At 41.9% G+C, this 24026-nt stretch overlaps 1 protein-coding gene across 12 annotated transcripts in view; it reads right to left on the bottom strand.

Moving 5' to 3' along the window:
* Positions 1-24026, bottom strand: part of LOC124528930 (cytidine monophosphate-N-acetylneuraminic acid hydroxylase) — a 144416-nt gene that overhangs the window by 23095 nt on the left and 97295 nt on the right. For all 12 annotated transcript variants that reach the window (XM_047102807.1, XM_047102805.1, XM_047102801.1 and 9 more), the window contains 6 exons: positions 21253-21362; positions 19733-19923; positions 15542-15689; positions 15148-15229; positions 13342-13479; positions 10871-11006 (listed from right to left, as the gene is read on the bottom strand). In XM_047102807.1, the coding sequence (XP_046958763.1) occupies positions 10871-11006; positions 13342-13479; positions 15148-15229; positions 15542-15689; positions 19733-19923; positions 21253-21362 (805 nt within the window). The remainder of the gene's footprint in view (positions 1-10870; positions 11007-13341; positions 13480-15147; positions 15230-15541; positions 15690-19732; positions 19924-21252; positions 21363-24026) is intronic.

Consider the following 24026-nt stretch of genomic DNA (forward strand, 5'->3'; position numbering starts at 1 on the left):
GTGAAAGAATGAAAGCTTTCCCCCTAAGAACAGGAACAAGACAAGGATGCTTGCTTTTACTACTGCTATTAAAAATAGTACTGTAAGTTCTAGTGAAAGAAATTAGTCAAGGAAAAGAAATAAAAGACGTCTAACTGGAAAAAAAAGAAGTAAAACTTTATTTGCAAATGACATGACCCTATCTATAGAAAACCAAAGAATACACAAGAAAGCTAATAAAATTAATAAGAAAATTTAGTAAAGTTGCAAGGTAAGGGCGCCTGGGTGGCTCAGTTGGTTGGGCAACCAACTTTGGCTCAGGTCATGATCTCACAGCTCGTGGGTTCGAGCCTCGTGTCAGGCTCTGTGCTGACAGCTCAGAGCCTGGAGCCTGCTTCAGATTCTGTGTCTCCTTCTCTCTCTCTGCCCTTCCCCAATTTGTGCTCTGTTTCTCTGTCTCTCTCTCAAAAATAAATAAACAATAAAAGAATTTTTTTAAGTTGCAAGGTATAAGGTCAACAAACAAAAATCAGTTGTGCTTCTGTAAACCAGCAAAGAACAACCAAAAAAGGAAATTAAGAAAACAATTCCATTTACAATAACATCCCAAAGAATAAAATACCTGGGAATAAATTTAATCGAAGGGGTAAAAGATCTGTACACTGAAAACTACAAAACACTGCTGAAAGAAATTAAGAAGAACTCAATAAAAGACCTCCTATATTCACAGATTTGAAGAGTTATTATTTTTAAGATATCAATACTCCTCAAAACAATCAGCCTTTTTTGCAGAAATGGGATAGTTGACTGGAATGGAACTGATTCTCAAATTCATATGGAAATACAAGGGTCCCTGAATAGCTGAAACAATTTTGGAAAAGACAAAGTTGGAGGACCAACACCTTGCTACAAAGCTAGAAAAACCAAAACAGTGTGACACTGGCTTAAAAATAGACATATAGACCAATATAATAGAATTAAGAGTCCAGAAATGAACATCGAATACACCTATGGGTAACTGATTTTTGACAAGGGTGCCCATATCTTTCAACACAGAGAGAACTGTCCGAGACAACTGGATTTCCACAGGCAAAAAAGATTAATTCAGACCCTTACCTCACACCATATACAAAAATTGACTCAAAGTTGATTAACAACCTAAATATAAAGGCTAAAAACCATCAAACTTTTCAAACAAAACATATGAATAAATTTCTGTGACCTTGGATTTGGCAATGTATTCTTAGATATGACACCAAAAGCATAAGCAATGAAAGAAAAATCAACAGATTTGATTTCATATTGATGAAGAACTTTTGTACATCAAAGGTTATTATCAAGAAAGTGAAAACAGAGTCTGTAGAGAGTGGAAGAAAATATCTGCAAATAACACACCTGATAAGGGATTAATACCCATATAATATTTAAACGCTCCTACAATTCAATCATGATAGCCCAATTTAAAAATGAGCAAAATGTCATAGACTCTAAGTCTAAAGTTCTTTCTTGTGTAGCAAGAAAGCAGACACAGGATTAAAATGTGAGAGATGGCTAACGTCCGTGAAAAACCAAGAGCCCCAATAAGGGTCCTTGCCCCATTTTTATTAGGATCAGAAGGCTTACAAACATGGTGATGGACGTGCACAAACAGACAATAAAACTGTGAACATTAACTCATGGGAATGAGGGAAAGGGGGTCTTGAAGATATTCAGGGTTTAGGGGTTTGGATTAATACAAAACAAAATCCTGGCACCAGGTGGCTGGGTAGAAGGTTGCTTACAGGGGACATGAGACACCACCTCTGTTTATCTTAGCTAGCCTAGGGGATGAGACAGATAGGACACATGACCTCAGGGTTAACAAGGCACCTTTTCTTCTGTTAATCATCTCTGATCTGGGCAGCTTCACCGGCAGTGCAGCAGTCTATAGTCCTATTTACTTGTTTACTTAATTTGGTCCTTTCCTCCTCTGAAAGCAGCTTTCTGCTACAGCACTAAATTGGGGGGTGCTTTCACCCTGAATACCTAATCTTGCTTACCTCATATACCTTTGTATGGGGGCCTTTGCCCCCCTCTCTATTCTGGGGGCCTTTGCCCTCCTCTACTCTATCTTGGGGGCCTAATCTTGTTTACCCAGGCTTGGGTGTGAGCATCCTATGGCTTTGTAATTCTTTATGCCTATTAACGCATCAGTGCAGGCTCAAGGAATTCCTAAGCTTATTCCCCATAGCAAAGGGGTGCCTGGCTGGCTCAGTTGGTTAAGCTTCTGACTTTGGCTCAGGTCATGATCTCGCAGTTCAGAAGTTTGAGCCCCAGGTCGGGCTTTGTGCTGACAACTCAGAGCCTGGAGCCTGCTTCAGATTCTGTGTCTCCCTTTCTCTGCCCCTCCCCCACTCACACTTGCTTTCTCTCTCTCTCTCTCTCTCTCTCTCTCTCTCTCTCTCTCTCTCAGAAATAAACATTAAAAAATGAGCAAAGAACTTGAATAGATGTTTATGCAAAGAAAATATATAAATAGTTAATAAGCACATGAAAAATGATCAACACTAGTCATTAGGGAAATGCAACACAAAGCTATAATGAGTTACCATTTTACACCTGCTAGAATAGATATAATCCAAAAAATGGAACTAAGTGTTGGCAAGTGGAGAAACTGGAACCCTTGCACCTTGGTGGTGAGAACATGAAATGTTGCAACCACTGTGGAAAATATTTTGGGACTTTCTTTTTTGGCTTAAGTTTATTATTTTGAGAAAGGAGGGGAGGGGCAGAGATGGAGAGAGAATCCCAAGCAGGCTCCACTGATGGCACAGAGCCTAATGCGAGGCTCAATCCCACCAACCATGAGATCATGACCTGAGCTGAAATCAAGAGTGGGATGCTTAACCAACTAGACACCAGGCATCCCCAGTTTGGTAGGTTCTTTAAAGTTAAACATAGAATTACCATAGGATCCAGCAATTTCAGTCCTAGGTATATATCCCAAAAAATTGAAAATAGGAACTCAGATACTTGTATACCACTGTTCGTTGAATCATTATTCACAATAGTCAAAAGTTGGACACAACTCACTTGTCCAACAGAAGAATGGATAAACAAAATGTGGTGTATCCACACAACAGAATATTATTCAACCATAAAAAAGAATGAAATTCTCATACAACTGGGAAGAACTTTAAAGCCATTATGCAAAGTGAAATAAGCTAGACAAAAAAGACAAATATTTTATAATTTTTCTTATAAGAAATATCCACAATAGGCAAATTCACAGAGACAAAAAGTAGATTAGATTTTATCAGAAATGGAGGGAAGGGTAAAGGGAGAGTTACTGCTTGATGGGTGGGGTTTCTGTTTGAGATGAAAAAACAAGTTTTAGAAATAGTAATGATGGTTGCATAACACTATGAATGTAATTAATGCCACTGAATTGCACATTTAAAAATGGTGTAAATGGCAAATTTCATTATATATAGTTTACCACCACCCCCAAATTATACTGCATCATTACCAAGAAGGGCTTCCACCAGGAATGCAATATTGGTTTAACATATGAAAGCCAATCATTAATAGACTAGAATATAATCATCTAAGTAGACACAGAGAAGGCATTTGACATGTCATTTGACATTTAAATTAACATATTCATTTAAATATCCATTTATATTTGTAAACTGAATTCTGAAGTTGGTGCTTTCTAAAAACTTTTCTAAGTTAGCACATGTTTACGATAATGTAAAAGCTGTCATCATCATATTGCACTGTTCTTAATACAAGATGGTTCTATTGACAGATGAAGTATCCCTGAGGGTAAGATGCTTAAAAATATTGCATTTAATAATTAGGATTAGTGATTGGCACTATAGAAACGTACTTAGGGGCACCTGGGTGGCTCTGTCACTTAAGCATCCCGACTCTTGGTTTCAGCTCGGGTCACAATCTCACAGTTTATGAGATGGAGGCCCATGCCCAGCTTTGCACTGACAGCACAGAGCCTGATTGGGATTCTCTCTCTCCCTCTCTCTCTCTTCCCCTCCCTCCCTCCCTCTCTCTCTGTCTCTAAATAAATAAATACATACATAAATAAATAAGAAAGAACTATACTTAAGAATATTTTAAAATTTTGTCCTTGACCTTCCCATGTTTATTTCTCTACCACAAGAAGTTTAGCTAACCTCCACATTCTCATATAGATACAAAAAATGCATGAAAAAGTTTTTTTCCTTGTGATGAGAACTTGTAGGGTTTACTGTCTTAGGAACTTTCGAGCATTCTGTACAGCAGTGTTAACTATAGTTGTGTTAAAGATTACATCCTCATGACTTACTCATAACTGGAAATTTGCACCTTTGACCATCTCTATCACATTCTCCAACCCCAACCCCTGCATCTCTCTAGTAACTGCAACTCTGAAGTCTTTTTATAGGGTTTGGGTTTGGGTGGACTTTTTTTTTTTTTTTTTAGATTTGACATATAAGTAAGATAATATGGTATTTATCTTCTTCTGTCTGACTTATTTCACTTAACATAACGTCCTCAAGGTTCATCCAATGTTGTAACAAATAGCAAGTTTTCCATCTTTCGTATGGCTGCATAATATTCTATTGGTATTCCATAATACCACATTTTCTTTACCCATTCAACCACTGTTGGACACTTAGGTTACCTCCTGTTTGGTTTGGGCTATTATAAATAATGCTGCAATGAAATTGGAGGTGCATTTCTTTTCAAGTTAGTGCTTTCATTTTCTTTAAATAAATACCCAGACATGGAATTGCTAGATCATACAGTCTTTCTATTTTTTATTTTTTTAAGGAACCTCCATACTGTTTTCCATGGTGGCTGCATTAATTTACATTCTATTAACAGTGCTAAGGGTTCTTTCTCCACATCCTCCCCAACACTTATTTTTTTTGTGGTTCTGATAATAGTCATTCTGATAGGTGTGCAGTAATATTTCCTTGTGGTTTTGATTTGCATTTCCCTGATGCCTAGTGATATTGAGCACCTTTTCACATACCTGTTGCCCATCTGAATGTCTTCTTTGGAAAAATGTCTATTCAGGTCCTTTACTTGTTTTGAAATTGGATTATTTTCTGCTGTTGTGTTGTAGGACTTCTTTATATATTTTGGGTATTATCCCCTTATGAAATCTATGGTTTGCAAATACTTTCTCCTGCTCCATAGGTTGCCTTTTCATTTTGCATATGACTTCCTTTGCTGTGCAAAAGCTTTTTAAATATAGTCCCATTTGTTTATTTTTGCTTTTGTTGTCCTTGCTTTTGTTGTCAAATCCAAAAATCATCTCCAAGCCCCATGCCAAGGAGGTTACTGCCTATGTTTTCTTCTAGGAGTTTTATGGTCTCAGGTCTTACATGTAACTCTTTAATATATTTTGAATTAATTTTCGTGAATGGTGTCACACAGGGGTCTAGTTTCATTCTTTTACATGTGACTATCCAATTTTACCAGGACCGTTTAATGAAGAGTGTCTTTTTCCCAGTGAATATTCTTAGCTCCCTTGTCAAAATGTTTATTTCTCAGGTGTTGATTCTGTTCCACTGGCCTATGTGTCTGTTTTTAATGCCAATACCATACTGTTTTGATTACTGTAGCTTTATAATATAGCTTGGAATCAGGAAGTATGATGTCTCTTGCTTTGTTCTTCTTTTTAAGGGCAGCTTTGGATATTTGGGGTCTTTTGTGGGTCCGTACAAATATTAGGATTATTTTTTCTATGTCTGTAAAAAATGCCTGTGGAATCTTGATAGGGATGACACTGGGTAGTATGGACACTTTGACAATATTAATTCCTCCAATCCATGAACACAGATTATCTTTCCATTTATTTGTATCTTCTTTGATTTCTTTCATCAACGTGTTATATTTTCAGTGTAGAGATCTTTCACCTCCTTGCCTAAATTTACTCTTAAATATTTTATTATTTTCAGTGCTATTGATATTGTTTAATGTCTTTTTCAGATAATTTGTCATTAGTATACAAAAACCCTGATTTTGTATGTTCGTTTTGTATCCTGCAGCTTAACTGAATTTGTTGATCCCATTGAGTTTTTGATGACATTTCTTTGTATGATTTAAAAAATTTTTAAATGTTTTATTTATTCTTGAGAGACAGCATGAGCGAGGAAGGGGCAGAGAGAGAGAGAGAGGGACACAGAATCCGAAGCAGACTCCAGGCTCTGAGCTGTCAGCACAGAGCCTGACATGGGGCTCCAACTCACAAACTGTGAGATCATGACCTGAGCCGAAGTTGGATGCTCAACTGACTGAGCCACCCGGGAGCCCCTGTGTGATTTTTATAGTTGCTGCTCTGGGGATTGCAATTAACATACTTAACTTTCCAGTCTACTTAAAAATGTTGTAGCGCTTATGGTAGAATGTCAAAAACTTTCCACTACACAGGGCCCTTTATGTTAGTGTTGTCTTGTGTATCACACCGGCATACATTGAAAATCCCATCAGACCATGTTATAATTGTTGCTTTCAACTGGTTAACATTTTTTTTAAAGAACTTAGGAAAAAATGTCTTAATGTGTAGACAGTTATTACCATTTCGTAGCTCTCTCTCTCATTCTTGAAATTCCAAGTTTCTCTTTAGTTCCATCTTCCTTTCCTCTAAAGAACTTTCTGTAGCATTTTCTTTTCATGTTTATTCATTTTTTCATAGAGAGAGATAGTGTGAGCAGGAAAAGGACAGAGTGGGAGACACAGAATCTGAAGCAGGCTCCAGGCTCTGAGCTGTCAGCACAGAGCCCCATGTGGGGCTCAAACCCAGGAACTTGGAGATCATGACTTGAGCCAAAGTCAGACGCTCAACCGACTGAGCCACCCAGGTGCCCCTCTTTAGCATTTCTTTTAAAGTAGGTCTGCTGGTAACGAATTGTCTTCATTTTGGATCATCTGAAAATGTCTTTATTTTACCTTCATTTCTGAAGGGTATTTTCACTGGATATAGTCTGGGTTGACAGTTCTTTTCTTTAAGCACCTTAAAAATGCTTTTCTACTACCTGCTGGTTTCTGTGGTTTATGATTAGGAACCCACAGTTACTTGAATTTTCCTGTATGTTTAAAGCATTATTTTTCTCTGCCTGAATTTCTGTTTTTCCACAGGTACAGACCATCTCCTTCCCCTTCCGATCCAACCTAAGTCTGGAGGGCAACTCCATTCTTAACTTCTCAGGTAGGGATGCCTCTGTGGGTGCCATCAGGAAAAGTCTTTCCTTCTCAAATTTAGCTTATAGATTAAGACACTTAAAATGTCCATTACCTTGTCTGATTCCTCTTCTGTGGTCACACCTTAGACTACAAGATCAGCTCAAAGGATGTCATTTATCTGCATTCAGGCCACAAGCTTTGACATGAAACATGTTTATTTAAGCCCAATAAGGAAATGCTCTGTTCTTCTCCTTCTTTTTTAACTGAAGCTTCTACAATACTTCATCGTTGGCCTGGCTTTCACAACTTTCCACGGTGTCATGTGGCAAATATTGCCACTGAGGTGATACTGTTTACCTGAGTGACCGTAACTAAGAATATGTAAGCAGTAGAATAACCTGTTTTAATCTTCTTCAACGGACTCTCTTGGACTTAGAAATGCTTTCTCTTTGTATCTTTGAACCTATGTCCACCATTGTCCAAGACAGTGAGTTATGTGACAATATGGCAAGCATTACCACAGTCCAGTCTCTCAGTCCTCAGGTATTTCCATGTGGCGTGACAGCTGTGGATGACAGCGGGTTCTCTTCCCCACTCCTTTCTCCATTACCTTAAGGAACAGATAACCTTTAGCTGGTAGGCACAGCAGTTGTGAAACTGTTGAAGTAGTTCTGTGTCAGCTGGTTAAAAGCTGCTTCTCTGAGTTCCTGAGTGTCTCCTTTGCTACCCTGAGACCTCCTGGCTCTCTCTCTCAGTTCCACCAGTTAGAAGATTAAAGCTTGTGGGAGCGGAGCCTTCAGGACCTGATCCAGCATTAACTGGTGTGTGTTCTGATGGCTATCCTGGTTCTTAACTACATTGAATCTTAGCGCCATTCAAGTGAAATCTTTGTGCTGTGTCCACCATAGTAGGTACTGGGAAGTTTGTTTTGGTTACATTAACTGATGGCCATGTAGCTCTATACCAAGACTGAGTGTGAGACAGAGTTATCTACTGATCACTCTATTTTCTTTAGAAAACTAAAGAATTTAGGGAAAACCTGAGGGGAGTTTCTGAGGGCCATCAACTGCCAGCAGTATTGGAGATGCTCATTCCCTTGGTTCTGTGTAAGTTTCACTCGACACCGACAACCCTTCCCTGGTTCCCTAAGTCCTTCATTTGCTGTCTACCTCCGTTAATTCAACTCATGTCTATCCTCTGTCCGTCAGATTAAACATGCATCAATAGGGCTAACAGATGGGCATGTCTCCTGTGTTACCAAAGGCTCCTAAATTTCATTCCTACTTTGGCGCTGTTTCTTGTAATAAGATTGCTTTTGACATACGCATTTTTAAAAGGTGTGTATGTTTATACATGAACACATTCTTTGAATTTATATCTAGGCTTATCCAGCAATTCCAAAAGATTTCTTATAAGGGCTATGCTCCTTCAAAGTAAGAAGTTCTTAAGGAAAAAAGTACATCTGGGTTTCTTTTTAAGTTTAAAAACGTAACTGATATAGCTGCTTAGTGGGGAAGCACAGTAACATTTCAAGTACATGGACCTTCCTTATAGAAAACACAATTGAGGACTAGAAAAATAAACAGCATTTCTCTAGCCACAGTAATTACAGTACTTCTCAATGGGACACATCTTGATCAGAGTACATCTCAATTCAAATACTAACTTTTCATCAAGAAACTTTATCAACATTTAAATTTCATAATACTTACAGTTGAAAGAGTAGATTCACTTGTTCAAGTTATTCCAAACGTGCTTAAAAGTTTTTCAGTAAGTGAATCAAGCACCAAAAATATTTTTTCATGTAATACTCACATGTACATTGATAAAACTGCTTCATCTTTCTTGGGAAGAACTGATTTGACTTTGAAGCAAAATGGATTTGTTTCCAAACTACCCAAGTTTACTGCCCAAGTTTAGTAAATTCAATAACTCTTGGGTAAACTCATTAGTATTGACACTGAATTCAAAGAGGGTAATGCATAAATTGAACAGCAGTGGCAAATTATAAACAGTAACAAAGCATTGTTCAAATTTGGTTTGTAATTTTTGCAGTTTATATACTCCCGCCAATTACAAATAACGTCTTCTGCATATTGATTCATGTTAGAAAATGTGTAAAATCATTATTGAATTGTATTAGAAAAAGATTCAATTTCAACATAACATTCAACCTGTATGACTAAGTCACAAATACATGTTTCCTCTCCCTGGAGCTTTAAATGTAGCTTGTTCGTATGCAGTATAATATCAGAGAAATGTTAGTCACGATGCCAAATTCTGTCTACGATTCCTGAACGTTTGGCAAGCATTCTTTTTGTTTCAGGAAAAATTTGCACTTTTTTTTTTTTAAGTAGGCTTCACGCTCAACGTGAGGCTTGAACTCGTGTTCAGATGTGTCCCTATTTTCCTTAAGATCTTTTCCTTAAGCTAGAAAAATACGTTAAATATATTGTAACATAGTTACTAGTTCAATCGAATTTCCAAGTACAATGAACACAAGTATCGCTGTGAAACGAGCTCTCTACGTAACATATTCAACAAAACACATTACAACACCGTATCGGTACATCGAAAAAATAATTCAAACCCAATCGATCCATCGACGCCAACTTCTGTAATCCTCAACTGCACCAAGGCCACTTTAAAAGTGCTCATAGCCACGCGTGGCGGGTAGTTACTATATTGGACAACTCAGCCCTAGCAGCTCCAATCAGTGTCTCAAAGGACATTAATGATCTTGCAAACGTTTAGTTGAACTTTTAGGAATTCATAGGAAATTTTGGACGTTTCCTTCTTATCAAAGGGTCTATGTTTTGAGAGAAAAGAAAAAGCATTTCTCCAGCTCAGGCATCTGGTAGTAGTCAAGTTCCCAGGAAGGACAATCCGATCTAAAGACAGCGGTTAAGATGCACGAAAAACAATGTTCCTTAAATCTGAAAGCCCCCTGGGATAGATATTCCTATTTGAGAGAAAGTTTATTAAAAGTCAGCTGCTGACTCTTTCAAAGATGACCTGGTATCAAAGTGACTATAACAAGTGAATTTTGCGCAAGACCCAGTACTGACACAAATGACTATCATTCTTGCACCGTTAAACTGAAGACCCAACATTTAAATAACATTCTCAAAGAAACTCCACCGACCTCCAAAAACACAGTTGAAAAACCAGACCAAGAGTTATAGTCGCCAACCATTTCGCATACCCCAGAATGAGAAGGGAGCTTCAATGTGACGGGGACACGATTCTCTACTCTGGGCCGCCACGTGGTGAAGAGAAGAGAGCTTTGGCACCGGGCGCACCAGAGTTCACTTCTCAACTCCAGCGCTTCCAACAGCCCGGCTGTGCAAGTCCCATGCCTCTCTGAGTTGGATTCCCTATAGGAAAAATGGTGTAATAGTACTGACCCCACAGAATCCCTGGGAAGATGGATTCGAATGGCGTGGCTAAAAGTCCTAGGTTAGTTCCTGGCATGTACTCAGCCCACAGCCGTTGCCTTCACCCTTTCCAGGATCCTTTCAGAGACAATCTCTCTGAATGGATTCTAGCTGCCAAGCACGGCTTTTATTCATGCTCTGTGTTCTCAGGCAGCCTATGAAGCAAGTTCTAGACTGCTCCTACTCACTCATTCCCATTCCGTGTTGATTCCCAGCTAAACAACTCATCCAGCATACATGAACTTAGGCATAAAAATGTGGTACCAAACGTCCAGCCATACTTGTCTGATGGGTGAGATTCCACAAAATACCCAGCAAAGGGGCAATAAATTCGGGGTTGTAGGTCCTTCACCAGCCGGGCCTTGTAGTTCAAGAGCTTCTTCCTCTCTGCTTTAATGAATTGGGCTTTCCATTCCTCTGCAATGACAGGGCTTGGGTTAGAATCTCCCCAGTTCAGAAATCACAGAAAAACAGAAGTTCTGGTAAAGCAGAACTCTTTCTGGAGATAAAATTGATAGACTAACACGGAACAGAACAAAGCTCTGTGTCATGAGTGAATAGTGCTCTCTGCCCCCAAACGCTTTACTTTGAAAATTTCAACTTATTACTAGGAAAATGTTACCAGACCAGCCAAAGACACTGAACTCTCCTTGTCTATGGCAACTCACTGGGACCCTAGCTGAAGACAAAGGGCAGCATGCATGGCTGTCCTTTGTGTGCATGCACATTCTAAGGGTGCTGTAATTCCTGTATGCGTTAACCCTTTTCTAACATGGACATGACTTTATCATTTTGGTAGATTATAAAAGCAATGTGTGTCCCTCATACTCCGGCAGGTGCACAGCGGTTGACAGCATGAATGCTGGAGTCAGTTAAGACTGAGGATGAAAACGCAGCTCCCCCAGGTGCATTAAGTCCATTCCCTCTTCTGTGAGTGGGTCGTCACCCCTACCCCACAGGTTGTTTTCTCTGTTCACTCGCTCACTCACCCATCCAATTTTTTTAATGAGAACCTACTGCGTGCCAGACAGTTCTAGGTGCTGAGAGTCCAGTGGTGAAAAGATAAAGCAGGCCCCTGCTCTCATGGAGTATTTATTCTAGTGAGAGAAGCAAATAATGAACAAGGACATAAATAAGGTCATTTCAAAGGGCGATGAGCTAGGAAGAAAGTAAACCAGGACAAGGGGCAGAGTGGCTGGGGTAGAGGGGCATTGTCAGACAGAGCCGTTGGCGAAGGTGACATGGGAGTCATAAAACCCAGACACAGACATAGAAGGCGCTGACCACGTGATCAGGGGCAAAAGAACTCCAGAGGGTCGAAAGGGCAAATACAAAGGCCCAGGGCAGGAACGCACTTGCTGTATTGCGACTGGGGAATGAATGACAGGTCAGTGTGGACTGATCTATAGCAAGCAATGGGAGACAGGCAGGAAAGGAAGCGGGGGAATCAGGCAGGGCCAGAGCATGCAGGGCACCGCATCAGGGAGTTGTTCCTATTGTTATCACTACTGAATTTGATAAACACAGATAAGGACACAGAGAAATGAGTCACCCATAACCCAGACGTACCAGCACTCGTATGCTCCAGACCTTTTTAGAAATGGGTGCATGTATTCATTCACATACACATACACATGTTCACACGGGAATGGGATCATTCTAGCTAACCTTTAATGGGCATATTTTGCCTCCCCAGTTAACTCCCTAAGACAGGCACCTTCCTCTCTCACGCGGTTTTGCACCCTGGTGGGCAATGAATACAGACCTATAGAAGAAAGGAAGGAACCGAACAGAAGCTTTCTTCAGACTGCAAGTAACATTTCTGCCGCATTGTTAGAGATCATGTACCAAACGTTAATTTACTAAGCATATATTGCACACTTACAATGTCAGCATTGAGGATACCACTTACACACTTTCTCCCATCCCAACCCAGTACCACCCCTAGACTCAGAGCAGAAGAGGCCTTGCCTTGGACCCTACGCTTTTCTCCCCCTAGGTTTGAGACAGAGTTGACATATAACATTGTAGAAGTTTAAGGTATGCAACGTGATGATCTGATACGCGTCTGTATTGCAAAATGATGATCACAAGGAGGTTAGTTAACACCTCCATCACCTCACATAATTACCATTTTGTGTGTTCGGTGAAAACCTCTGGGACCTTTTCTCCCAGCAACTCTTCAGTGTGTAAAACGACACTGTTAACGATCATCACCACGCCGCACGCTACATCCTCAGAATTCACTCCTCTTATAACTGGAAGTGTGGACCTTTGACCGACATCTCCCCATGGCCCCTGCTCCCTAACCCCCGCGACATCACCTGTAGTGACGGCACTCCTCCCGTGTATGAGCATTCCGTGGGGCCTAGGGGACACGCCTACGTCAAGTGGCACACACTCTGCTCTGGACTGCCTTCCAAGAACATTGAAGTCTGGATTACCAATGTTGGACCTTTCCTGCTCTGCTCTATGGTCTACACCATGAATCAAAATGATCCAAATGATTTTTTTCTTGACTATTCCTCAGATGTACCCTAATAGCCTTAATGTTTCTTTCATGCTCCATCATCATATTTCGAGCTGGAAACATTAGTTTGTCTGTCCGTGCTTTGCAAGTCTGGTTTCCCAGTAAGACTGTAAACTTCTTGTGGGGAGTTTAACCGTATCTTAATTATCTTTGTGTTTATTCTCACGGCATTTAACAAAGCACCATGCCTCTCTTTGGCATCGCTCTGATATAAAATATTACCGGTAAATTTTCCACCACTGAAAGTCATCGGAAAGCCTGATGCTCCTCCAGCAAAATCACTCATCATTAGAGCAACCTTCTCAGGCAACCTTCCCCCATTGGGTCTGGTGCAGTCCACTGTATTAAGTATCTTATGACCTGTGGAAAAATAAAGTGGGATGGGTTTTCAGGGTGAAATCTTGAACATCATACAGTTTGAATTCCCAAGCCAACGAAGTCTCCCATGTATGTCTGTTTAATGTGACTCATTTGATCAGAGAAGAATTACTTCTATCCAAGGAAAAAGGTGAGGAAGATCTGAAAACCTAAAATCTTCAATAGCATTTTTGTTTTTAAGTTTCAAGCGAATAAATTCATCCTATTTGATTTTATTTGGTGGGTTCTGGATGTCCCATGAGGACAATTAGCTTGATTTCACTCCAGGATCACAGACAGATTACTTCCTCAGTCAATTATCTCTAGATGTTGAGCCCAAAGAATGCAGAGGAAGCGTGATGGGATCAACAGAAATCTCAACCTTCCACAAATTCCATTCAATGATTGTTAGGGCAGTAAAGCCATCTTCCCACATGAAAGGCAGAAGTGCATGATTAGATTACATGATAATATTTCAACAGATAATAAGACATTTATCAGAATGGCTAAAATAAAAAACACAAGAGGGGTGCCTGGCTGGCTCAGTTGGAGAAGCATGTGGCTCATGATCTTGGTGTTATGAGTTCGAGCCCCATGCCAAGTGTAGAGATTATAAACTTATAACATGTAAGTTTATATAAATGAATAAACTTAAACACACACACACACACACACACACACACACACACACACACACGAAACCATAAGTGTTGGCGAGGATTTGGAGAAAGGGGAACCCTCCTGTGCTGTTGGTGGGAATGCAAACTAGTGTAGCCATTGTGAAAAACAGTACAAGGGCTCCTTAAAAAGCTAAAAATAGAATTACTTTATTATCCAGTAACAGCACTACTGGGTATGTACCCCCAAAATACAAAAAAAGCCACTAATTCAAAGGGATACATGCACCCCTATGTTTATTGCAGCATTATCTACAATAGTCAAACTATGGAAGCAGCCCAAATGTCCATCGACTCATGAATGTGTAACATACAGTGGAATATTATTCAGCCATACAAAAGAATGAAATCTTGCCATTTGCAATGATGGATGGAGCTAGAGAGTATAATGCTAGGCAAAATAAGTCAATCAGAGAAAGACAAATACCATATGACTTAACTCATATGTGGAATTTAAGAAACAGAACAAATGAGCAAAGGAAGAGAGAGAGAGAGAGAGAGAGAGAGAGAGAAACCAAGAAACAGACTCTTAACTATAGAGAACAAACCTGGTTACCAGAGGGGAGATGGGTGGGAGGATGGGTGAAATGGGTGATGGGAATTAAGGAGCGCACCTGTGATGAGTATAGGGTGATGCATGGAAGTGTTGAATCACTAAATTCTGCACCTGAAGCTAATATAACACTGTATGTTAACTGCACTGGAATTAAAATCTCAAAACGTAAGACATTCGATAAAGGCAGTTTGAAGAAATTACTATATGCAATATACAGAATATCTGTTGCCTTCTGAAAAAGCTTTGCACCTCTCACTACGTAGACAACATTACTGGTAATACGTTCTTTGGAAAGATTATCTGAGTGATAGCACACTGTTCTAAGGCAAGGACAGAATACATTTTATTCCATGGGAAACGAAGATAGTAGAAGATGGTTATCACTCTTCCTTCCAGGAGCATTTTTCTCTTTCGTTATTGACGAGGGCAAGAAAGTACCTTTATACTCCACAATAATGCAAGTGTCCATCTCAGGATGAACGCCATCCATCAAGATCATGAATCGAAGATTTTTGTCTACCTGGAATTTAACAATAAAAGCAACAACTGTGTATGCCAGTTTGGCTTCTAATTCAGTATTCGAGAAAGCTGTCACCTCCTCTGGAAAGAAATCTCCTTCATCCAAAACTAGATTATTATCCTGTACTATGGAGTTACACCATTGGTAAATGGGGGAAAAAATGTCTTAGCTCAAATAAAGGCGGTATTTACAGAACGCTATGCACAGACAAAAATCGGCTATTGTTTCTTTAATCTTCAAGTGACCTCCTCACCTAAAATTCAACCCAGAAAGCATAACCGGGAAGTATAGAAAAAAACGCAGATATCTGACCTGCTGCCATATTCCGAATGGCACTATATTGATATTGGTCAACTGGACACCGCTCTGATTCAGATTCCAAAATACAGGTCTTTCCGTGTTTCCAACATAAATGGGAATGTCCGGTCTTCTCCCAGCCAGCTCCTTCAGTGTGGGGTAACTAGGATCAGAAGGATGGAAAGGTTGAAAGGTGACAAGATCACCTAGTAGAAGAGACAGTTTGCTCCTTATACCAACATGTTGATCAAGAAGAAATTGAGGGGCGCCTGGGTGGCTCGGTCGGTTAAGCTCCTGACTTCAGCTCAGGTCATGATCTCACGGTTCGTGAGTTCGAGCCTCACGTCAGGCTCTGTGCTGACACCTCAGAGCCTGGAGCCTGCTTCCGATTCTGTGTCTTCCTTGCTCTCTGCCCTTCCCCTGCTCATGCTCTGTCTCTGTCTCTCAAAATAAATAAACATTTAAAAAAAAATTTTTTTTAAAGAAATTGAAAACACAGACTCTCATCAGAGTCCAAAAGAAGGGCTTTTTTCCCTCAAAGCTGAGTATAAAGGTGAGGGGCATTTCCTACAAGATTCCTTTTTGTCAGAACAGACCATACCCCATGGCGCATACATCAACCAGGTGGGCAAATTCTATCTGCTACATGAATGCTGTGGGTAGTTCTAACTGAAGGTAGAAGGTGGAAAAAGTCATGCTGAAGAGGTTGCTGGTAGGGGAAGACCTCTGTGATTTTCTTTTTTTTCTCATTCCCCACGTGGCAGCTCCCGGTAAGAGAAAGGCCTGGTCCACAAGACAAGGAGACCCTGGGGCAGTTTTTCAACTTTCAAAGGTTGTTAGCCACACCTCAGTACATAGAATAAGTTCTTTGTCCTCACAGGGAGTCCGTTTCCAGTTGGACAAGAGAGTCAAATTTAGGGTAGAGGAAAACGACATTCAACATTGGTGGTAATCCCGACTCAGTTCACCATGAACCGTCCAAGTAGCTTTCGAACACCTACATAGATTAAGTCAAGTTTCATTTACTGAGCAATCATTATATTAAAAAAATTATGTACGCTGTGGGGTGTGGCAGAAACATGAATAATAAACAAATAAGTGGCAAGGTATCTACATGTCAAACATGGTGTCAGGCACTTTCACATGGTAGTTTAATGCTTACCAAAAACCCTCTGAATTTTTTGTTTGCTTTTATAAGCGAGGAAACATATCCAGACATATTCAACTAAGAAACAGCAAACTGGTATTCAAATTCACATTTTCAGATTCTAGGCCTAGCTCTTCCTCTAATGGAAGGCAATCCGAGACTCTAATGAATGTACTGTCTGGTTTAAGAATCACCCTTGTACAGGGGCGCCTGGGTGGCTCAGTCGGTTAAGCGTCCGACTTTGGCTCAGGTCATGATCTCACAGTTCCTGGGTTCGAGTCTTGTGTTGGGCTCCATGCTGACAGCTTGGAGCCTGGAGCCTGCTTCGGATTCTGTGTCTCCTTCTCTCTCTGCCCCTCTCCAACTTGTGCTCTCTCTCTCAAAAACAAATACCAAAAAAAAAATTTTTTTTTAAATTACCCTTGTACAGAGTACAATGTCAGGGGAAATAGGTTATTTAATCACAGGAAAAGCAGAAGCAAAATCTGCATAACTGTACTAATATTTAATTTAAGTTCCAGCACTGTGTTAAAAGATAGTCAAACAAGCAGAATCTGGGGGTGGGGGAAATCAGAAAATTTTCTTCCTTAAAAACAAAGGATTTGAAAAGTGAGAGATTCTTTGTGCCTTCAATCTTTGGGTTCAGCACCCAAATCTTCTATTTTAAAGGACTTTGGGGGTTAGGACAAATTAGTCTAAAATGGATGTTTTATTGTTTTCTGATTTTTTTTGATTGTTCACAATTCTTAGTGGCATCCATTAATAATATGATCTATTGCAATACTCCCTCCCTTTACACAATGAAATCACATTTCTTTGACTAAAGACTACTCTCTAAAGTGCACTGGCCTTTCCCCCTTGTTTTTGCTTTTAGCTCAAAAAAAAATTATATTTATGGAACGGTATGTACAGACAAAATAAGTCATTGTCTCTTTAATCTGGAAGTGGCTTCCTCACCTACAATTTAACCTGGAAAACATAACTGGATAGTGTAGAAAAAACCCACAGATATCTGACCTAGTGCCATATTCCTAATGACACTACATTGATAGATATCAGGAGATTTTATTCAGCAAGTAAAGGTGAGATAAAAAATGGGAGAAAACGGCCCACATGTTTATGAGTTGACTAGGCGAGGGGCGCCTGGGTGGCTCAGTCGATTGAGCGACCGACTTCAGCTAAGGTCACGATCTCACGGTTTTTGAGTTTGAGCCCCGCATTGGACTCTGTGCTGAGGGCTCGGAGCCTGGAGCCTGCTTCGGATTCTGTGTCTCCCATGCTCTCTGCCCCTCCCCCGCTCATGCTCTGTCTCTCTCTGTCTCAGAAATAAATAAACATTAAAAAAAATTATGAGTTGACTAGGCGAGAGTCAAAATGGAAGGGGTTATCAAGGAACCAGCCTCCGTGGAGTGACCCCGACAAGCTTCAGTAACTCTTCGGTGATAACCTGCCTGCAGTAGACCTCATGGCCATGCGTGCTGTGACACTCTAGTTGAGAACTGGTGTCATAACGCCTGACAAGTTCACCTACACAAGCCCCTGAAATGAAAACTAAATTGCTTTTTAGGACTGTGGTTGGGGCACAGCTGGACGAAATGACATGAAAACTTCTCCCCTTCCCTCAAATTCCGTGTGCTCCCCTGAATAAACCGCCAACCAGGTTTTAGGGAAGCCAAGTGCGCCTTGGAATGGGCACTGTGCAGCCATCACCTCATGTAGGTAACCCTGCTCTTTCTGTAGAGGCTACACAAAAGAACTCGCACGCAGCACGGCAGTTACACGGTGCATGAACCCAGGGCTCTCAGAAACTTGGAGGTGTGCAGCCGCAGCTTCCGCACATGGTGTGGGACAAAGGCACCGTGCAGTGGACACGGAGATTTTTCATCACCACACCCGCATACTGGGTTGTTATCAGTTCGTAAGTGACCGGCAGGTAACTTGTTATTCAGCCAGTTAATTACATTTATAAAGCATTTCCTGAAAAAAATAAATAAATAACTGAGCGCACATTCATGTCTTGGAGTGGAAAATCCAGGGGCCAGTCAACCAGCAAACAACATATCGTCCCTAACCATGGACGTTTCTACCAAAGCATGTCCTGCACGTGAACTTTGTCATGGAGGTTCGCAGGAGAAAAAAGGCTGAAGTTGCTTCATTTTATAACATTGTGGGCACTGCTGCGTGTTTAGATGGGCGACCCAGCAGCAGTGATACAAACTTCAAAACAAGGAAGAACAAAAACGACCCTGTAATTAACCAAGAGATTGGGACCATGGCCTTCCTTCTTTCCTAAATAGTTCATTTGCAAATGTGTGTGCCTTTATAAGCGACAATTCTCTTCCTTTTTGATTTCCTGGGGGAGGGGAGTTTCAGTTCCCATTATCAGTGTGTGATGCTGGTCTGGTTTCAATGAAGTGTTGGATCGGGTTGACTCAGGGGCAAAAAGCCGGGAGCTCGGGGTTATCGGGGCGCTACAAATCAGGAGGTGGCCAACCGCAGCAACCTGTTCCCGCAAGCTAAGAATGGTTTTGACCTTTTGAAAATAGCCGAAGGGATCATCCAAAGGACAATGATGCCTTGTGACACATGAAAACTGTATGATATTCGCAAGTCCTTGTCTATGAATAGGATTTCATTGGAACCACAGCCACAGCCACAGAGGTGAGCAGATGCGACCGTGACCACACGGCTCGTACAGCCGAAACCATCGACACTCTGGCCTGTACAGAAAATGTGTGCCGACTCCTGCTATAAATGTTGAACTGAAAAAGGAAGTCAGCTTTGGTGATCCTTCGATGCAGACCTCTACCAAGTGGCCCGAGAGGGGGAAGTGGGAAGCAGAGAGGGTTATCAGCGCCCCCTCCCCTCCCCACCACGGCGCCTTCCTCACTCCGGGCAGTATGAAGTGTGCACGCGCTGCTGAAATCGGGCCACGCCAATGTCGGCGTTCAGCTGACCTGAGTCCGCTTTTTCTCATCCCAGCTGCACCTACCTCCAAAATTGCAAAAGCCCCTGAAACCGCGCTAGGCCTTTCCCGCCGCACTCGCTCCCTTCATTACCTCAGGTGGTCTGAGTGCATGTGACTGATGTAAATCAGGTCTGCCTGGCACAGCCTCTCCAGCCAGTCAGACGGAGGCTCGTGCAGCAGCCACCAGCCTCGGGCGAACGCAGGACCCGTTAACCAGGGGTCAAACACCATCCTCTTGTCTCCCAGCTTGAGGTCCATGCAGGCGTGGGTGAGGTACGTGATCTGTTGGAAGACAGTGAGATTCAGGTGACGGGATCCTTCCCGGCCAGCAACAGGGAGCCGAAAGGTCTGTGCCGCTTGGCCGACACCCCTTGGCCGGAGAACCCTGTCCTGAGCGTGATCAGGACAGAGGACCCAAGGGGGACTCAGCAAGAGACTTCAGGTGGAATACAGCTCGCAGTGACTGGTCGCTGCTTCGTTAGGATAGAAACTCTCCCGGTTGGTTTCAGGTGGCAGAGCAACTGACCTACCTAGTTTTACTCTATTTCAGTTAGCTCCTAAATGCTCACTTATAATCAGCGCCGCAGACTGCCCTCTGTGCCGAGTCCTTCAGGGCACAATTTACGAGGAAAGGCAGTTAGAGCTGACGCGACAGACACTTGGGGATTTACATGCCAGAGTTGCTGTGGAGAGGTACAGGAATGAATGATTCCGGTGAGGTTGGGTGGGTGGCTTGCCATGTGGCTTGCAAGAATTCCTCTTCTAAACCACCTGCTACCACACTCAAGATGTCGAGGTCTTCTGAGAATAGCTATGAACAATGACAGAGAAACAGGCATTGACTGGAGGATTCCAGCTCAATTCCTCAGTCCCTTCCCACGGGCCGGCACATCCACGGCAAACAGGAAGTACGCCCAGAAGCAGAGAGAAGGTGTAGAAAGCCAGCGCGGAGCGGGAGGGGAGGCAGGCGATCACATGCCATTTTACTGGGCCTACTTCTTGACAGGTTTCCCTTTCCCTCAAATAAGTACACGCTTCCCAAATATTCCAGAAAAACAAATTTTTGATTACCTCTCCCAAACTGTCAAAGTGTTTCCTCTGGAGGAAACTCTCTTTTAAAGCTAGGAGAGTACACAGGAAGGTTCGTAAAAAGGAAAAATACAGAAATATGCAGCTGGCCATCTCATCCGACAGCAATCTGGCGTCGGAGGTAACTTCCGAACTTTCTCCGATAGTTTGGCATGACTCTCCTTTGGAACTTCGTTTGCTCATGGATTTTTGTTGTTGTTTCGTTGGGTTTTTTTCTGAATATATTTCCTTGCGATTCCTATCAAGTTGTGGAGGTTCCTAAAAACATTTGCTCAAGAGTTCAGAAGAACTTTATTTCATGTCCTAAATAGCTCCCTCAGAATATTCGAGGTAATATAGGATGTAAATATATATATATATATATATATACACACATATTTATATATTTTAGTTTTATTATATATATGTGTATATATATACATATATATATATATATATATATATAATAGACACACACACATAAATGGACATCTTAGTTTTATTTTTGTTCTTAAGAACATAACAATTTTAATGTTTCCTTACCTGTACTTCTCCAAAAGCCAAATGTTCAGGAGATCTGGGTTCTGAATCCCAGGGATTGGGAGGATTCAGTTCTAGAAGTAAAAGTCCATTTTCTTCATCCATTTCAACAACTGGAACCAAAAGGGAAGAGACACGTATTCACAACAAACACGACTATACAAAACAATCGCTCAAATAGAAACGTGTGGCCCGGGTACACAGAGTACCAAAAATCAAAGGGAAATCAAAACAAGACACAACAGTCATTTGTGTCAAACAATATCTGCCCAGACAAGGGCTGGAGACAGACAACGCCAATTCATTGCCTCGTTCATATTGCACTTAAGGGACTCATGGGACCTCAGTTGAGTCACAGAGATGCACACAAACAACTTCATTACAATTAAATGAATGAATGATACAGATGAGTTCAAGGTGCCATGGGAGTGTGCAAGAGGGAGGACCTAACCTGGTTGTTAAGACTCAAAGCAGATTTCAAATAGGAAATCGTGCTCCAGCTAGACTTGAAAGATTGGGTACTTGGTGTAGACAAAAGAAATAGGATTATGTGAAGGAAAAGGGGTGACTGAACAGCACACACAAAGGCGTGGAGGAGGGGTGAGCTCGATATTCACAAAGGGACTGGTGGTTTATGCCCCAGGAACACAGTGTCTGAGGCAGGCAGGATGGACAGGAAGGCCAGGGTACATCATAGAGGACCCTAGACAGCATGCTAAGGAGGAATTTGGATTTTATTATGTGGCAGCAATGAGAGGTCAATGACGAATTTTAAGCCATTGTGGCACACCCTACCGGTGACCTACACCCTTCTTTCTTACTGTTAGCATCCTAATTTTTTTTTTTTTTTAGGAGTGGTGATATGCCCATCTAAAGATCATGATTTCCCAGGGCCCCTTGCAATTATGAGTGGCCATCGACATAGTGCTACATACGGTGTCTATAGCTCTGGCCAGGGCGATGTGAGTAGAAGTCCCCAAGTGGGCTTCCGGGAACACTTTGATTTTCCTGACAAAGAGGGACAAAGTCAAAGGAAGCACACTAGTTGCCCTTCGTCTTTCCCTTCTCTTGTTCGGAAAGTGGTTGCTTCCCCTGAGGGAACGGGAGCCATCTTGGGATGCTGAGGGAAAGAGCCAGGTCCTAAGGATGGCAGAGTAGGAAGACAGAAGGAACTTGGCTCCTTGATAAACTTCTGCAACGGCCATGATACCCAGGACTGTCTGCTTTCCAGCTTCTCGCGGAATAAGGGAAACAACCCCCGGTGTGACCAGGCCACTCTGACTTGGGTTTTCTGTTCCAACAGCTGAAAGCAATACCTAACCGCCACGGCAAGGGAGTATTAAAATCAGAACTCAATTTTAGAAAGGCCACGCTGTGAGACACATGGGGAGAATCCACTGGAGGAAGGGAGGACTGTATCTGAGGGCCCTCACCGTGGTCTCGGAGGCCAGTGGCAAACTGCTGACGGGCACGGTCTCCGAAGACAGATGGCCTCGTTTGGTTGGAACCCTCACTCTCCCCACTTGTCAGCTTCATAGCTGGGTGACCTCGAGCAAGTTCACTTGACTACTCCATTCTTCAGTGTTTTTCTTGTCAACCCTAGCTGCCTCCAAGGACGGAGGCATCCCAACAAATGGTAGCAAGTCTATTAATTGCTAAATGAAAGCAAATGAGGTCCTAGACCAATGCGGTCCCTTTGGAAATGGTGACACTGCTCTCTCCTCAAAGTCAAGCATTTTCCCCACTTTCTTCAAAGTATATAGAAAAAAGAAATCTTTTCCACACCTTCCAAATGAATATTAATTACACTCACTTTAAGACAACTGCTTGTGGAAAAAACTGAGGCAAAAATTACCCATAAAATGAAAAAGGATGCATTTTAGGATTTTCCTCAGGGGTGTGAACAAAGACTTAGACATGCTGTCAAACTTCAATTTTCAAGGTCATCCCGAGTGACCATAATAAAGAGGAAGTTGGAAACCTAAAGAATTACCTCCCCAAAGTCTGTTTTTCTCACTCATGTCCCTAGCTTTATCCTCATGGCCAGGTACTGGTAGTCTCCCTCCCTGCCCCTGACAGACTGATGTCTTGTGTAGATGGTCTCCCTGGAAGGCTCTCCCAGTATCAGCACTGCCCACACCTGGCTTCGTTGGGGCTCACCCGTCACCTTATCAGAGAAGCCTTTCTGACCACTCTATCTCAAAGAGCACTCTCCAACCCCCTACCTCTCATTATTTTTCTTCCTACCCCTTAGCGTCACTGCACATACTCTTATCTTGTTTGCTTCTGGCCTGCCTCCCCTACAAGATTATTGACTCCACGAGAGCTGGAGTTTGTTCTCTGCGATATCAGTAGCGTGCCAGGAACAATGCCTGACTCACGACAGGCATTCCTTAAATACGTGTTGAGTAAACTGTTTAGTTAATGTCTTAATTGCACGTCTCCCAAGACTCTCTTGAGGCTACACAACTTTCTCTCAACCTAGGCACTGCTCCTGCCCAGACGTGGCACCTCAAATTGGGAACCTTCAATATAGAATTATCTCAAGATAAGCCAAAGATTAAATTTACTATTTCTTCATTTTTATTTTAAGGGAGAGAGGGAGCGAGAACGAGTGGGGTGGGGGGGCAGAGGGAGAGGGAGATAGAGAATCCCAAGCAGGCTCTGCACCATCAGTGCGGAGCCCAGTGCGGGGCCTGAACTCACAACTGTGAGATCATGACCTGAGCCGACCTCAAGAGTCAGACGCTCAACCGACTGAGCCACCCAGGCACCTG

Source organism: Lynx rufus, unplaced genomic scaffold, assembly GCF_022079265.1.
Source record: "Lynx rufus isolate CCGP_SWC_20201006 ecotype Redwood Valley unplaced genomic scaffold, mLynRuf1.p SCAF_6, whole genome shotgun sequence".
Classification (NCBI taxonomy): domain Eukaryota; kingdom Metazoa; phylum Chordata; class Mammalia; order Carnivora; family Felidae; genus Lynx; species Lynx rufus.